The 18,563-nt window shown below is 40.1% G+C and overlaps 1 protein-coding gene across 1 annotated transcript; it reads left to right on the forward strand.

The window, feature by feature from the left end:
* The first annotated feature begins 2,551 nt into the window (after window positions 1-2,551).
* Window positions 2,552-18,094, forward strand: LOC120743509 (immunoglobulin superfamily member 1-like). The gene is made up of 14 exons (XM_040047136.1): window positions 2,552-2,704; window positions 3,119-3,151; window positions 3,622-3,861; window positions 4,934-5,206; window positions 11,494-11,760; window positions 14,015-14,293; window positions 14,403-14,684; window positions 14,887-15,186; window positions 15,413-15,673; window positions 15,917-16,165; window positions 16,313-16,432; window positions 16,540-16,605; window positions 16,765-16,815; window positions 17,953-18,094. Exons 1-14 carry the CDS (start codon window positions 2,668-2,670, stop codon window positions 18,033-18,035), a joined length of 2,541 nt encoding a protein of 846 aa, XP_039903070.1. The 5' UTR covers window positions 2,552-2,667; the 3' UTR covers window positions 18,036-18,094.
* The last annotated feature ends 469 nt before the right edge of the window (window positions 18,095-18,563 follow it).

An 18,563-nucleotide genomic window follows, 5' to 3' on the forward strand; every position in this document is an offset into this window, starting at 1 on the left:
GTGGTTTCAGCCTGAAGTCTAACGTTTGTCTTCTTTAATCTCAACACAGCACAGTGGAAATGTGCAGGTATGACAATGTGTGAAAACAGGTTAAAAGTAGCTTTATTGTGGTGATGACACATGCTGGACTAAAGAATAAATAAAGCATGTGGGCATCAAGAGAAACGGTGAAAAGCTTGTTTCTCACGCTCATGTCTTTAAGAGTCTCTTAAAATCTGTGGCGGGAGTTGAAAGTCCGTGTTGCTCGGCGACAGCTCCAAAACATCACTGCTCTCGAGAAGATCTGCATGGAGGAATGGGCCAAAATACCAGCTACTGTGTGTGCAAACCTGGTAAAGACCTATAGTAAACATTTGACCTCTGTTATTGCCAACAAAGGTTATGTTACAAAGTATTGAGTTGTATTTTTGTTATTGACCAAATACTTATTTTCCACCCTGATTTACGAATAAATTCTTTACAAATCCTACCATGTGAATTCATGGATTTTTTTTTCACATTCTGTCTCTCACAGTTGAAGTGTACCTCTGGTGCAAATTACTGACCTCTGTCATCATTTTAGGTGGGGGAACTTGCACAATCGGTGGCTGACTAAATACTTTTTTGCCCCACTGTATGTTTACATATAAATTGCAAATAACATAAAAACATGAAGTAACATCTTAATGTATTTTACCTTTCCCACATGGAGGGAAGGAGAAACACACCTGCTGTTAAACAATCTAAAACACTTCGATATCGACATGTTTGTGAGTGTGTGTAGATGATACTGCAACAAACCTTAATCAAAGGTTATCTTTGTAAGAAAGTGTTTGACAGAATGAAGGATAGATGCTGTGTTTGCAGGCTTTAACTATTACTAATATTATAGACTGTATATTGAGAATGAGAAGTGAGAAACTGAGGTACACCTCATTCTCATATGGAGGGGACTACCCAATCACAAAGTTACCACACCTTAAAGCATTCACTGCTGTGTTGTCCTTTTGGACTCTAATGTGGGCGGAGCCTATAGTAGCTTTCATAGTGTGACAGATGAGGTCCACCTAGACAGGTTATGGAGAGACAGACAACCATTCATGTTCACATTCACACCTGCAGGCAATCACCTGAATCACCAGTTAACATAATAATATATGACTTTGGAGAGAACCCAGACAGGTGGAGGGAGAACATGCAAACTTCACACAAACAGTCCAGCTGGTGGATTCTAACAGGAAACTTTCTTGCTGTGAGGCAACAGTATGAACTACTGTATCTATGTGCCACATTTCTATTTCTGGTTTAATGTCTGTGTAGTTTCTCAGTCATCCAGCTCATGGTGGTCTAAGAAGTTTGGAAGGAAAGTGACTAAACTTCTTTAACTTTCTGGAAGACGTGTCACCTCTCATCTAAGAGGCTCTTTGACTTCTAAAAGCAAACAGTAAAGAGTCTCAGGTATTTTAACCTCAGTGAGGGTTTTACTTTAAGTGGGTCAAAGACCTACAATTAATCACGACATCACATGAGCCAAGCTGTGAAAAAAGGTGTGGGTCATTATAGACCTATAAGTTTTTGGACTTAAAAAACACATTCATGAATCAAACCTAATGTGCTCTGTGTTTGGCTTATTTAGTGATTCAAAAATACAAAAGAGTGGCAGCACAAATAAAAGTTTACAGTTTGACTGTTGTTTTAGGTTCAGTGCTGCCATCTTGGATTGCTAACTCACAGTCTGTGTGTCTGCTCAGACTTTCCAAGCGGTAAATGTGAGTTGTGTTCCACAAAAAAACTTTTCGACTGGTAACTCAGAATTTCCAACTTCTGTCTTATTCAAAAACTATCACCAGAGATTTGGGGTAAAAACACTTTGAGACCTTTCCTCCCCCCATCATGTGACCTACTGAGGTCACCTGAGGAAAGCACCATGGAGGGCTTGTGGCACAAGGAAGGGATCTCAAAACTACATTGTAGGTGACTGACAGCTGATGCCATAAGGCACCACCTCTGGTCATTCACAGTGGACATAGATGTACTTTTTCACTCCTCTTTCAAACCGTCAGTATTTTCTGTTCAAAATGTGAACACTGGCACCTTTAAATGAGTGATATTTGATATGATATTGAAAGCAGATAAAACCAAATTAAATATTTTAAGATCATTGTCTGTCGATAATCCTGGAGAGTGAGTGAGTGTGGTGGCCAGAAACTGAGAACAACACATTTTGGGAAGACAGCATTCATGTATCGCACAATAAAAGTCTGTGGATGTTCAGAAACATTTGCTGATAAGATGACTCGAGATAAAATATCTCAGCTTTATGATGACCACACAGGACACTGCACAAATCACATAAAAGAATAAAAATAAATAATAATAAAACATGACTATGAGCTGGTAAATATGTCACCTGACCTGAAACAACAGAAGGTAAGAAGCAAACACAAGAAGCAAGCCTGCATGTTTGCAGTGGACAGGAAATGTGAACACGTCACACAACTGCTGTGGTCAAAGCTACAGGAGCTGTTTGAGGTTTGTATAAAGGAAAGGAAGCACAGAGAGGCCACAGTCAGAAGAAACACTCTGCTCTTATCTGTATTAAATGCAGCTTCTCTTTTTATTATTGATGTAAAGTCAAAGTGTTTGAGATCAGCTGAGGATCAGAGTGCAGCAGGGCTGGATGTGAGGATGGGGCACTCTTTGCTCTGCATGACGGGGTTATTGTGTAAGTACATTTGTGACATTGTTTGAATGGCACTGATTCATGAAAGTGTTTCTCATGTGTGAGAATTAGAGTGTATCACTGGTTTGAAGTGTTTATGTGAGAGTTTGAACAAAGCATATTTGTGATGTTTATGAAAGTTACAGACAAATGTTGGCTGGTTCCTTGGTTCAGTTTAGTCTGAGTATCGTGTTGGATACATCGCTGCTTGTTGCAATTGACTCATTGTTGTTGTGTACAAGTTCATATATTCATCTTTTTGAAACTTGTTACTAGATTATAGTTAATTTGCATAGAAATATTTTGATGAGCAGTAACTGCGTCATGTGAAAATTAATCTTTAAAAAACTACTTTAGTTGATCTTGATTTTGATTTTCTGTCCTTTTGATCCTGATGATGTTTAATCTTTACTTTAGTGCTCGGTTCTCTCTTCTACGTTAATGCTGAAGGTGAGAAATGGTTCATTTTCCTTTCTTCATATTTATCAAATATGAATGATTTTGCTCTGATATCTTCATGCACTGTTTTAAATCGCATCCTGTCTCTCTGTTTGTGCATCGTTTTATTTAAGATTTAAATCAGTTTATTAATGGTTAAATCCTGCAGTTTCAATTTGTCTGATTACAAATTTGTATTTCTATCAGATTTTTTCTTGTTTTAATGTTTTTTTTAAATACACAGGAAGTAACAAGGTCATACTGACAGTTCAGATCTGTGCAGTCACTCTGTGGTTTTACTCAGAATATTAATTAACTGCTTTAATTTGTTTCATAAAAACACATCTTATTGTTTTCAAGTCCAAATGTCACCAGGATGCAGTAAATCTTTTGACTCTTAACAGCAGCAATAAAAATCAGTTCAGCTTCAAAATGACTTGATGCTTCCATCAATCTCTAACTTGATGTGTTTATGTGAACAGTTCCCAATAAGCCCACCGTGATCCTCGAACCATCCTGGCCTCAGATATACAGCAGTGAGACAGTCACTGTCAGATGTGAAGGAAGTCCGTCACTGTTTGTATGGAGAGAAGCCACAATAATCAGACCTCGAACATCTGAATACAGAATCAGCAGAGCTACTGAGTCTGACAGTGGAAGATACAGCTGCTGCACCATGACTCTTTCAGTCTGCAGTGACATCATCACACTGACTGTATCATGTAAGTTGGACACATTTCATTGAGTCACATTGTTCTTTGTTTTAGTTTAGTAACAAAATTAGAGAAAATCGTAACAAACATTAAACACAGATGTGATGATCTCAGTTTCTTCAGTACCTGCACATGTGTAGTTTCCACCACTGCAGCTCAGAATTATGACACAATTATTTTGTTTTTATAATTTATTTGAAGTTGTTGATCAAACATGATCAATAAATACAGAATGAGCAGAGCTGCTGTCTGACGATGGAAAATACAGATGCTGAAAAAAGAAAAGGCTGATCATCAACAGAGAAGAGTTCTGTTATCACATCACAGCCCTGGTTGGGGTCGGGGATAGCATACAGTATGAAAAACATCTGTGTGAATTATGAATGATAAATGCTGCTGACTGTCCAATGGTTATCAATCTTTATGCATATATATTTATGTGATCATGATCCTTAAAACAAACATTTAAATAAAAAACAGATTAACAAAAAATCTGATAATAAGAGCGACCACAATCAACTGGCCTCAGATCAGCTAACAGTGTATAGTTCACCTGTCTCTGCATTTAGGAGTACAGTTTGGTGACAGAGCATAAAAACAGTCTCACCTGATTCTTGATTCACTCTGATAAAGTTTCCATCATGTTATATACATCCAGTGTTAGCTCCTGGCTCTCTAGCTGGCTAACAGTTAGCTGAGATACCTGTGCTGTCCTCATGTGTGCTGCTGCCAGTTGTTGATTCTCATCAAATTTGCTTTGAAGAAAGTTTTTGTTCTTGTGCTGTTGGTGCCTGTTTGTAACAAGTGTGATGATCACACTGAGATCAGGGACCGACCTACCTGAGAAACCTGAGATCTATTATTGAACTCCATCCATCTTCTTAACCCATCATCCAGGGTCGTCACCTATTAAGCACTTACTGAATTAAAAAAATACATAAATTGTAAATTAATAAAAATAAATTGGATTTTTTAAAAATTACTATTGAGTTTTTATGTTGAAATCTTTATTTGTTATATAACAAAGTTTTTCCTGAAGCAACTGACAGTCTGATGTTTGTCTTTCCTGTAACATCAACAGCAAGTAAACCCAGAGCCACACTGACAGCACAAAGTTCAGTCATACCAGCAGGGGGCAGTGTGACACTGAGCTGCTCTGTGGAGGGCTCTGCTGGCTGGAAGTTTGACTGGTTCAGGCGTGATTCACAGTTTTCTGGAGGTCAGAAAATAGGAGCTGGAACATCAGAGCACACTATCAGTATTTCAGAAGGAGGCATCTATTACTGCAGAGGAGGGAGAGGAGATCCAGTTTTCTCCACAGAGGACAGTGCTGCAGTTACAATTCAGGAACAAGGTGAATGTTTATAGTTTTTTCTGAAATGCAACAAATTCATGTTTAAATTAAAGTAAGACTTAATATATTTATTGTATTTTTGCTCCCATATGATTTGTTTCTGTTTATTTGTTTGTTGAACAGTTCTGGCTGCTGTGAAACTGCAGCACAGCTGGTCTCAGATATTCACTGGTGAGACAATCACTCTCAGATGTGAGATTCAGGGAGGTGAAGGAAAGGTGTGGAAATATGAATGGACAGCACCCAACACAAACAGCCCTCCAACATCCAGTGAATACAGGATCAGCAGAGTTTCAGTGTCCCACAGTGGAGACTACAGATGTCGGGGTAGCAGTGACTATCTCTTAACAGGATGGAGTGATGCCTTCACACTGACAGTTTCATGTGAGTTGGACCATGATTCATGCTGCCAGTTCATGTTTTCATGTTTACATGTGTCTTAACAGGAAAACTCCAACAATGATCCAGCTGTCTGCACGCAGCTCAGGACAACAGTTTCTCTCACTGTGCAAACAGAAAGGAGAGACACCATGGAGGCTCTTAAAATATCAGCAATGTAAAGAGGAACGTACAGAGATGAGAGTTTGATAAGAGAATGATAAATCAGTGAAATCTTTAGTTTGTTAAACAGTCTAATGTGTCACATGCAGGGAAACTAATTAATCTTTGTGTTTGTAGATAAATTACTCTGTGAATCTTTAAAGTGTGATTAGTGCTGTAAGAAATGTATTCTTGATGATGATTTAATTTTGTGGTTTTGTTTCTTCAACAGCAAGTAAACCCAGAGCCACACTGAGAGCACAAAGTTCAGTCATACCAGCAGGGGGCAGTGTGACACTGAGCTGCTCTGTGGAGGGCTCTGCTGGCTGGAAGTTTGACTGGTTCCGACGTGATTCAGTCTCTTCTAAAGCTCAGCTCATGAGAGGAAATGAAGCAAACAGAGTTATTAGTGTCTCACAAGGAGGTCTGTACCACTGCAGAGGAGGGAGAGGAGATCCAGTTTACTACACAGAGGACAGCAGTGACGTCACAGTTGCGGAGACTTGTGAGTTTTAAACTTTGTTATTTAAGTTTCTCATGTGTTTCATACAAATCTAGAAATAAACATTGTGGCATCAACTGCAGAAAAGACTAGAAAAACTGCATATTTATAGCTCATTAGCTGCTGTTAGTCTTTAAATTGTGTTTAATATTTGTATTAAATATTTTTGGCCTCTCTTTCTAAATGCTTCTTTATCCTAAACTGACTTTAAGTGGACATGAAAGACTGTGTATTAAGCCACAGAGCCATAAAAACAAACAAACAAACAAAAATAAAGGTTAATCCTGAACATGTTGTTATCCGAGGTCATCACCAAGCTAACAGCTCAGCTAAAATCACGTCAGATCAGGGTCGGTAACCCGCGGCTCTTCCGCCCCTCAGCTGTGGCTCCCGCAAACTTTGGGTGAAAAAATGAAAAATAAAAGTCCCACACAACATCCCCAACATCTGCAGGAGGAAGTTTACAGAGTGAGAAAAAGAAAAGTGTGTTTATAGCAGCAGCTACTGCAGCCAGAGAGAGTCTGACAGGCCCAGCTGTGAGCCACATGTTAGTATCCAGCTGTTCACTGTGTTCACCGCCTCCAGAGGAAGAAAGTGTGCTGCTGTAACCTTCCCTCGCCTCTCTCCATCTCTGCACTTTGCCATAAGTTGACCCAGAGCAGAAAGCTAGTTAGCAGCTACGAGCCAAACTCAGAACACTGAGCATCAGCCAGAGGTCTCCGTGGGTCAGAGCCGTGGATCTGGAGATAAACCTGCCGTTCTGACACTCACGTCAACACGACAAAGTCTGCTTTCCACAAGGAGACAAATTTGTATTGAAACCGTTACAAATGTGCACGATATGATTAACAAGCAATGATTTGTACACATTTGTTTCACACCGGGACTTGAAAGCAGCTCACATTTGTGGATCTGTGTGAAGCTGGCAGTTAAATTAGACTCAAAACCCCACGTGGGCACGAGACGTGATCTGTGCGTGTCAGGTGATTGGTCCACATGTATTTAAGGTGTTGTGAGCTGTGTATTATCACCAGATATGCTGTTATTGTGCAATAAATATCTTTATGTTTTCGACCCTGAGCTGATGTATTTTATACTCAGGGCTGCCCGTGGCTGCATGAAAACAACAGAAGATGATCGCTCATTGAAATGGACTGAAGACATAATTATATACAAATAGTTTTCATGATTATTCTTCTTATTTTACAATTATTGGACCACAGCTACATTTTATTTACTTATTCTGAACTCAAACAGACCTGCAGAGTGATGCTTTATTTAAAGTAGGCCTGCACAGGCCTGTGCTGTTTTTCTCCTCTTTAAAGTTTTGTTAAAAAGTTCTTAAAAGGTAAAAAAGCTCTTCTTCTTATTAAGACATCTTGTATTGTATTAAGTATATTTATTATCATCTCTGAATTATGGACGATGAATTTTAAAGAAAGAAATCTGAAAAACAATCCAGACGTTAAAATTTGTGCCTCAATGATCAGCAGTTACTCAGGTTTGTGTCGACACATTTGTACAATAGTTTGTGTGAACTGGAGACCTGAAAAGTTGCACACAAATCACTGCACACATCTGTAAATCTTACTTTCTGCTTGTGAATCATATTATACACAGTTGTACCACTTTCAAGGTAAATTTGTTGCCATAAAAACAAGGATATACTGTCCACCTTCACTCCCTGTCTCTGCAGCAGTAAGTGGTTCTTCAAAGGGAAAATGCAGCTGTTAGCTGTAATGTTAGGATTTGTAGATCACTTTATAAATGTGGAGTGTGTGGAGAACAGGCTGTGTGAGTCAGATACACCAGTGGGCCACCATACACGTGTACCACACGGTAAATAAATGTAAACACTGATTTTTAAATCCATCTTCATTTAAAGTCAAAATGTCATCAGGATGCAGTAAATCTTTCTCCTCTGAACAACAGCAAAAAGAAAACCAGGCTTCAAAATGAATTTATGTTTCTATTTGTCTGTAACTGGATATTTTTCTGTGAACAGTTCCCAGTAAACCCACTGTGACCCTGCAGCCATCCTGGACTCAGATATACAGCGGTGAGACAGTCACTGTCAGATGTGAGATTCAGGGAGGTGAAGGAGCTCAGTGGACGTATGAATGGAGAGCAGCCAAGTTAAACACACCTCCAACATCCAATGAATACAGAATCATCAGAGCTACTGAGTCTGACAGTGGAGGATACAGCTGCCGGGGCAGGAGGGACTATTTCTTCTCAGAGTGGAGTGATATCATCACACTGACTGTATCATGTAAGATCTTTCATCCAGATTATTTCAAGTTACTTATTTCATTAAACTAACCTTTAATTGGGACAATTAGTCATCTGCTTATTAAATAAAATCACAAATCAGATGTTAATTATTTTTTTATTCTAGTAAACTTTCAAACATGATAACAGACAGTTTTTGTTTATATTTCAAAACTGATCATTTAACCATTTGTAGACAGGCTGCAGTCTTCAGTGTCCACGAACAGCATGTTTAACTGTCTGACTGGATACTTTGTAGCATCGTGAGCTCAGAACATTCCTTCCGCTAACAATTAGCAAAGCTAGCTGGCCAGCAACAGCAAGCAAAGCATCAACACTGATCATTTTATTAAGGATGAAAGAATTTAGACCATTTTTAACTCTCAGTGATGCCACATGTGTTCTTTTGACTTTGGGACCTGAAGCTGAGTTTTAATCCAGATTACTGAGGATTCTGACTGTGGTAGCCGTGATGCTCCGACAATCCTTCAAGCGGTGTAGCTTTTACCAAAGTTGTACTAAAACATTTTTTGACTGATTTTTGAGCACCACGTACCACATAAAATCGGTTCGAGGTCAGTAAGCACAACTACAATTCATAAATAAAGCGCACCGGATTATAAAGTGCACTGTCGATTTTTGAGAAAATTAAAGGATTTTAAGTGTGCCTTACAGTCCAAAAAATTCCGTACTTGGAGACAGAAAAACAAGGTATTTTAAAACTTTACTTACAGTGTAGAGCACTAACATTGCTGCTTGTGAGTTGAAATTCATGCTGGGATACCTGGCTGCCCCACGTCCACAGTACCATCAGTTCATAGCAGCGATTTTCTAATATCGATCTGTCCTGACTTACTGTGCACGGTAATCAATCAGATGTTAGACAAGAGGCAGCGCTAAACGAGATCCTCCAAAACTGACATTTGGACTCCATCTTTTTTTTTAGTTGAATAAAACTCAACAGACTCCCATGTGGTCTCATTTTATTGGAGGCTTTATTGGAGTCTGTCAGCCTCTCTGATTTTTTAGTTTTTCTATGTCGATCAGTTGTTTACATCATTGGAAATTAAATTATAGGATTATAGAAAACTACCTAAACTTGAACCATGTCAGTGATGACTGATGGTCACGGTGCTCTCACAATAACAGACACCATTCAGTTTAGTGTCACTTTTGACTGTTATTAAAGGAAAATGCAGAGAGCACACAAAACATCTAAAAGTAATTTGTTTGTGCAGCATTCGTCTTTGAATAGTGAAGCTGTAGTGCAGTTTTGTATGAAGACACTCAGTCTAATGCAGGGTCAGCAACCTTTTACACCCAAAGAGCCATTTGGACGCAATTTCCACGCAAAAGAAAACACTGGGAGCCGCAAATACTTGTTGACATCTAAAATGAAGATAACACTGTATATATTGTTTTTTACCTTTATGCTTTGTGTGAACAAATAAGGTGTGTTGCTTATGAAATCCATGAAGTGCTACAGAGAAACTTACATTTTATTTATGTAATGAACACATTTTGAACTCTTAAAGAAATATAACAAAAGGAAAGACACCCAGCTGAACTAAAATGATCCATGTAGCAAACAAAAACTGTTGTGAGCTGCCAGCCTTATATCGCCTTTGGGCTTTTGGAGCCTTGACCTGACTTATAAAAAATAATTGGAAAAAAAGCACTATGCTGCTAAAAGATGAAAAATAGATATTTGCAAAATTCTGCTTAAATATGTATTTTACCTGGTCAATGTGTGTGGCGGGGCGTGGTCTGAAGCGCTGCTGCAGGGGAGGCGGACGCACCTGAGCGGCACCCGCAATCATGCCTCGCGGCCTTAACGTCTGTGCTCTCTATGCTGTTGTTGGTGTGTGTCGGGCTGTGGGCTGAAAAGCTACAGCCGGCTGTATGCGTACAGCAACCGTGTGTGAAAAGTGGTCAATAAAGAGATGCTGTAAAGCGTGTTCATGGAAACATCGCAGGGTCTGCCGTGGTATGTTTACAATGGGACTTCTGCTCCTCAACCTCTGCGCACAGCGTCTGCAAATCGGGGCTTTCATCTTCACGCAGGACTGTAAGCTGTCATCTGTGAGGCGTGAGCGGTGTTTGTTTTTAACATAGTTCACGGTGGAGCTGCTGACATAATGTGGATCCGAAGATCCATAATTGGCCTACCTGGGGTTGAAAGTCTCGATAAATGCATGTCGTTTCAGCGGGTATGACGCTTATTTTGAGCGATGAAAAAATAATAAAATATAATTTTATTTTTATATTTCAATATCACAATAATCTTCCAATTAAGAACTACAAGTTAAAAAAGAGCTAACATAAATAAATTACACTTCAGCTAAATACTTCTAATTTATTTTCCCAAACCACGCGGAGCCGCACTATAATGACTAAAGAGGCGCATGCTGCCGACCCCTGGTCTAATGTGTCACATGCAGGCAAATATTTTTTGTTTGGTGCTAGAAGCTAAATGACTGAATGTGTAAAATGTGATCATTTCTATAACAAAGTTCTTCCTGAAGCAAGTGACAATCTGATAAACTTTTCCCTGTAAACACAACAGCAAGTAAACCCAGAGCCACACTGAGAGCACAAAGTTCAGTCATACCAGCAGGGGGCAGTGTGACACTGAGCTGCTCTGTGGAGGGCTCTGCTGGCTGGAAGTTTGACTGGTTCAGACGTGATTCACAGTTTTCTGGAGGTCAGAAAATAGGAGCTGGAACATCAGAGCACACGATCAGTATTTCAGAAGGAGGCATCTATTACTGCAGAGGAGGGAGAGGAGATCCAGTTTTCTCCACAGAGGACAGTGCTGCAGTTACAATCCAGAAACAAGGTGAGGGTGAAATTTTGTTGTGAGATAACACAAATTAATGATTAAATGAAAGTGACACATTATAAATATGATTTTGTTTTATTCCTTGTTGATTTTTTTTTTTCAGTTTAATATTTGTGTTTATTTGTTTGTTAGGGAAAGTTTGGGCTGCTGTGAAACTGCAGCACAGCTGGTCTCAGATATTCACTGGTGAGACAATCACTCTCAGATGTGAGATTCAGGGAGGTGAAGGAAAGGTGTGGAAATATGAATGGACAGCACCCAACACAAACAGCCCTCCAACATCCAGTGAATACAGGACCAGCAGAGTTTCAGTGTCCCACAGTGGAGACTACAGATGTCGGGGTAGCAGTGACTATCTCTTAACAGGATGGAGTGATGCCTTCAGACTGACAGTTTCATGTGAGTTGGACCATGATTCATGCTGACATTTAATGTTTTAAAGTTTACATTTGTCTACTACTCTTTGGTGTTCATTGAAAACTGAACTGGTATTTGAAGTTTGAATATTTATTTTGTTGTTAATTAATTAATTTTGTTATTGTTATTTTCCCTGAACTAAATGATAATATGATGTATGTTTTCCTGTAACTACAACAGCAAGTAAACCCAGAGCCACACTGAGAGCACAAAGTTCAGTCATACCAGCAGGGGGCAGTGTGACACTGAGCTGCTCTGTGGAGGGCTCTGCTGGCTGGAAGTTTGACTGGTTCAGACGTGATTCAGTCTCTTCTAAAGCTCAGCTCATGAGAGGAAATGAAGCAAACAGAGTTATTAGTGTCTCACAAGGAGGTCTGTACCACTGCAGAGGAGGGAGAGGAGATCCAGTTTACTACACAGAGGACAGCAGTGACGTCACAGTTACAGAAACTCGTGAGTTTAATTATTTTATTTCTACCAGACTAAGAGATCATATAGCTGTGAGTTTATTAACCCTTAGATGAGTTTTCTGTTCATTAAGATTACTTGGAAATGTGGGAAAATAGAAACATTTATTTAGTTTTGTTCTTGATTTAAGTCCAAAATTGTGAGATTAAGGACTCGCCCTTACAGAGAATGTGCTCTCCAAAAAACATCAACAAAACGATTCAGACCTTTAAAAAATGTGTTTTAGCTACAAAAGTTCAAATTCCAAAGAAAAATGAGACCTTGCAGTGAAAAGTTTCAGATTTTGTTTTAATAACAAACAACAAAACAAATGTTTCTGTGTTACAGTGTTGATGTAAATACCAGCCGTACCTGCAGGTGTAAACATGAGACTGGGCTGTAACAATGTAAACACTGTATATGAGAGCTGTGTTGGATCTGATTGTCCAGTGTTCAGCATGGTGATGGCTGAGGGATCAAAGCTGTTCCTTAGTTTGTTAGTTTTTGTCTTTATGGCTCTGAAATGTCTGCCTGAAGGTAGACGTTCAAACAGTGCATGACCTGGGTGAGATGGATCCTGAAGGATTTTCTTCGTGTTCCTGAGACTGCGGGAGCTGTGCAGGTCTTCAAGTGAGGGCAAAGGATGGCCGACTATCCTCTGGGTGACCTGTATAACCCTGTGGAGCTATTTCCTCTGTGCTACTGTGCAGCTGTGCTATACAGTTCTTCATGTAGCACAGTATGCTATCAAAAACCAGCTACAGGTCAGGGTGTTTGAAAATATCTCAGTGCATCCTGATGAAGCAGTCCTGCCTGTGGCCTGGTTTTCACTGTCTTTGTGCTGTTTGTAGCTATTTTGCCAAGTGGGATTTGTGCCAGAATCAAAACAGTTATCAGTGGTCAGACTGGCCCGAGGTGTGGTTTAACCCTGTAGCCTGTTGGAGGTTGATTTGTTTTTCACTCACGTTACTCTCATGTTTTAAACAACAGAATTTTTATGTTTCTATTTGTCTGTAACTGGATATTTTTCTGTGAACAGTTCCCAGTAAGCCCACTGTGACCCTGCAGCCATCCTGGACTCAGATATACAGCGGTGAGACAGTCACTGTCAGATGTGAGATTCAGGGAGGTGAAGGAGCTCAGTGGACGTATGAATGGAGAGCAGCCAAGTTAAACACACCTCCAACATCCAATGAATACAGAATCATCAGAGCTACTGAGTCTGACAGTGGAGGATACAGCTGCCGGGGCAGAAGGGACTATTTCTTCTCAGAGTGGAGTGATATCATCACACTGACTGTATCATGTAAGATCTTTCATCCAGAGTATCTAAATAAGGAAAAAGCACTTCTTCTTTCTTACAGCTTTATAACTGTCTTTCATGTTGGTCAGTAAAATGTTTAGTTTTTATTCCAACAACAAAAACCTGAACAGCAGCTTTTTATTCACAGTGAAGAGAACAAAACATATGAGAGTAACTTCTCTGCTGTGCAGCTCTAATACATGAAAGATGAAATGCAGAACAAATGCTGGATCTGTCTCAGCTGCTCCACCACATCCACTAAGAAACATTAAATCCACTGATTGTTCCTCATGTGTGTTTTTAACTTAGAAATGCTGCAAATTAAATATGAAAGATTAGTGTTGTGTTTGTGTGATAGTTGTACAGTTTGTTGTAGCTTCACCATTAAAGTTATGTGATATTTATTATTTCCATATTTCCACCAAGTTATTTCAACTGGTTTGATTCAGTCATTGACTTTTGTTCTTTTTCTAAACTGAACTGCAGATAAACCAAAGGCCAAACTGAGAGCTGATAACACAGCTGTTCCAGTAGGGGGCAGTGTGACCCTGACCTGCTCTGTGAGCCCATCATCATCATCTGGATGGAAATACTACTGGTACAGAGATGAGAAATCCTCTGAAGCCCTGACCACACAAGATGCAGTTTTCCACTCAGATGGACAAATCAGTGTCTCACAGGAAGGACTCTACAGGTGCAGAGGAGGAAGAGGAAACCCAGTTTACTACACAGAGGACAGCCAGTCAGTCAGGATTGGGAAAACTGGTCAGTTTAACATGAAGTCAGATAAATTCCTGATTAAGGAGGAAGATGAAGAACAAAAGGCATTAACATTTTTGACATTCATGTGTTTTTATTGTACTTTCTTGAACAGTAACAGCCTCAAACAGGCCTGTTGTGACTCTGTATCCAAACTGGTCTGAGATATACAGAGGAGAGACGATCACTGTCAGATGTGAGATCCATGGAGGAGACACTGAGTGGGATTATGAGTGGGAAACAAACAGCATGATAAAAGCTCCAAATCAAAATGAATACAGGATTAGATCTGCTTCATCATCCAACAGTGGAAACTATCGCTGTAAGGGCAGAATGAAAAGTTCACAGCATGAAACAACAGAGTGGAGTGATTCAGTCACACTGACAGTTTCTGACAGTAAGTAGAGTCATAGTTCATTTAACCTGGAAATAGAAACCGTTTGTAAAAATGTGTTTTTATTAGTACATGTTGAGATATTTGACATGTTTAGATAGTCTCACTCTTAAAGTTCATCATAAATATTTGTGAGTCAACATTTTAGTGACATTGAATTCAGAGTTAAGAGACGAAAGATTGAGAGAAAATCTTTGTTGAACAGATGAACCCCGTCCTGTCCTCACTGTGTCTCCATCATGGCTGAGTCCTGGAGCCTCAGTAACTCTGAACTGTGAGGTTGAACATCCGTCTGCAGGATGGAGCTTCTACTGGTATAAAGCTGTTCCTGATCTATCAGAGAAATCCTCCAGTTATGAGCTGCTACCTGATGGCAGTGGGACTGCACAGGACTCCTACATCATTCATGGACAGACACACACAGCAGGATATGTGTGCAGAGCTGGAAGAGGAGACCCAGAGTATCACACTGATCACAGTCAACCAAAGTTTGTCTGGTCTGCAGGTCAGTGTGATTCCATCTATCTTTTTTCAAGTAATGCAACAGCAAAAAAATGTAAATTGATGGGGTTTTTTGGGGGCGGGGTGTTTAGCATTGAAGGTGAAAATTATACGAACATTGCGTCTTTTAGCACTGACCTTTAAACATTAAAGCAAACTTATATTTTCACTGTGATATTTTGAATCCTAACATCTGTGAGCTTTGTCTCTTCACTGCATGTTGTTTCCAGATGTTCATTCAGCAGCGTCTCTCACAGTGAGTCCTGACAGAGTGCAACACTTCACCTCTGACTCTGTCTCACTGACCTGTGAGGGAAACTTCACTGAGTGGAGAGTGAGGAAGTTCTCTGAGGACGGCCGACTGTACTCTGACTGTAGGAGAATGACTGGATCCACATGTGACATCAACACATCAAAGTCAGATACTGCAGTGTACTGGTGTGAGTCTGGATCAGGAGAGTTCAGCAGTGCAGTCAACATCACTGTACAGAGTATGTTATTATACATTTACTACTTGGATCTGAATGATTTAAACATCACATGAACATTTGTCCCAGCTTTGCTGTATGTGAAGTCATTTCATGTGAGAAAAATAGCAGTTTTTAAACATAGAAAATCAGATCTTCATGATGAAAAACATTTGTACAATCTGTTCTTATTATTGTTTGTCAGCTTTTTCTAAAAGTGTGCACCAGCTGATGTGACTGAAACAATTGTGTGTGATTGTGTCACAGATGATGGTAATGGTCCTATCCTGGTGAGTCCTGTTCATCCTGTGACTGAGGGAGCTTCTGTTAGTCTGAGCTGCAGTTTGAGAACACAACAAATACTTTCCAATGTGTTTTTCTATCACAATGACAAACTTCTTCAAAATGATCCCCGAGGGGAGCTGAAGATCTCTGCAGTGTCAAAGTCTGATGAAGGTTTCTACAAGTGTCAGTACTCAGGAAGAGAGTCAGCACAGAGCTGGATGTCAGTTAAAGGTGAGCAGGAGCAAAAAATTTGATGGATTTTTCTAAACCAATGACTGAGAAGGAATATTAGATTTTGAAAAACATTATATAACAATTTTATGATATTTTGACTATTATTTTAGTTTATTCATAAGATGTGTATCATTGTTGTCACAGTAACTGTGTCAGGAGCTGACAGCTCTTCATCTCCTGTGTGGTTGATTGTTCGACTGGTTTGTGGAGTCTCTCTCATTATTATTCTCCTGCTCTTGTTGTATCGCTGCACAACAACCAACAGTGAGACCTTTCCCTTTACTTAACACAAACTCTTTATCCTTGAAAGACACAAATCCATCATGAGGTTCATTTAAAAGCAAAAGTCTTATTTTACATTTTTAATAAAGGTGCTGTTAATGAGCAGACCTTCAATCAACACCATCAGCAGCAAGTGTACTCCTCTCTTCTTGCTGGTTAGTTTTTCATCCAGTTATAATATTATGCTGCTGTTTGCAACAAGACTGTACTTATTAAATCTGCTGCAGCTTTTAATATAAATGTTATTTTCAATAATATTTGTTTTTTAAAATGGCATCACAGACATGAGGTGACTGATTTTCTCTGACCTGCAGGTGACCGTTGTGGCTATGAGATAATCAGAAGGTCTGAAAACTCTGAAAATGGTAAAGTATAAACTTTCATTAATATTGAGCTTGTGGAAGCTGGATGATTATATAATCACCGTGTTTAAAATTGAAGTCCATGCGTCCAACTATTTTCTTACACTTGGGGACCAGGTGGTGGGGGCAGCATCCTAAACAGAGAGGGCACATCCTCCAGCTCTTCTGGGGGAACACCAAGGCTTCCCACACCAGCCGAGAGATATAATCTCTTCAGCATTTCCTTGTTTTGCCCCAGGGTCTCCTCACAGTGGGACATGCCTGAAAAACATCACACAGGAGGCATCCTTGTCAGATGCCTGAACCACCTCAAATGTGGTTCTACTCTGTGCCCCTCCCGCATGGCCAAACACCTAACGCTATCTCTAAAGGAGAAGCAAGCCAAACTTTGAAGTAAGCTTATTTCCACTGCTTATATCCACGATCTCGTTCTTTGGGGTCACTAACCCAGAGCTTGTGACCATAAGTGAGGGTAGAGATGTAAACTGAGAGCTTCACTTTTACGGTCAGTTCTCTCTTCATCTTGACGTACCGGTACAGTGGACGTAGCACCAATCTACTCCCCTCTCCTCCTGCGAGTGGTGGGCCTATAGGAGGGTGGACCCATGTCCTTTTTTTTTTGGGCTATGCCCAGCCGGGCCCCATGGACCAATGCCCGGCCACCAGGTGCTTGCTCTTAGGCACCCTCCCCAGGCCTTGCTTCATGGCGGGACCCCATTAACCCTTTCAAGGGCAGAGTGAACTGTTCCTTTCATTCAGGTTTTTTTTTTTATTATTCTTTGTCTGGTCCTGGGACCGGATAAAATTTGCCATGGGAGACCCTACCAGGAGGCACCCCCCCCCTCCTCCAACAACAACAACACAGCCCCTGGGATCCATGGGACACACAAACCCCTCCAACATAATAATGTTGAGATTCACGGAAGGGAACATTAACATCAGTAAGATTATTATTTCATTGCTGCCAATGTTGCATATGTGATTCAGCTCAAAGTCATTAACAAGACAAGTGAGAGCACAAAATGTGAGATTTTAAATGCAAAATATACATTGGTAATTATTCTCACTGATAATAAATGCATTTAAGCAGAGAACAGAAGGAGTTTGTTTTGAAATGCTTTCATTTGATCACCTCAACAGGGCAACGTGGTGACACAGAGGAGAGCTCTGACTACACTAATGTCAATCTGTCAGGGTGCTGGGTCGTTGACCAAAGATTCTGAGGTTATTTTGCTTTTGTGAGTCTCTCTGTGAAAGTGTGAAGATGGTCTAAGTTTAAGTTTATACAGTTTAAGCAGGAGTTTAGTTCTTTCTATGTTTCTGAGTTTTCTTGTATTTCCAGTTTATGGTTTGTTGTCTGTGAGGTTCCACTTGTGTGTTTGTCTCATCCCTGTGTCGCTTGTGAGAGTCTGTCGTGTCATTCATGTCTCTGCTCACTCGCCCTCCGTGTGTCTTAGTTGTGTCAGTGTGTTTTGTCTTCTCCTTGTGTTTCGTCTTTTGTCTCCCTGTTTGTTTATCCCTGTTTCTGCTTCAAGCTCATGCGTTCATGTCCTTCCTGTTTTAGTTTGACAGCATTTCATCCCGTGTTCAGTGTGTTTGGTTTGGCTTCCCTGTCTCGTTATATTTAATTCATCAGAGCTGTTTTCCCAATGTGTTTCCACTGATCACCCTCTTGTGTATATATTGGCTGTATCCCAATTCAGGGTCTGCAGCCTTAAAGGCCGCATTTCAAGGCCGATTACGTCACAGCG

The sequence above is a fragment of the Simochromis diagramma genome, unplaced genomic scaffold (assembly GCF_900408965.1).
Source record: "Simochromis diagramma unplaced genomic scaffold, fSimDia1.1 OVJJ01000810.1, whole genome shotgun sequence".
NCBI lineage: Eukaryota > Metazoa > Chordata > Actinopteri > Cichliformes > Cichlidae > Simochromis > Simochromis diagramma.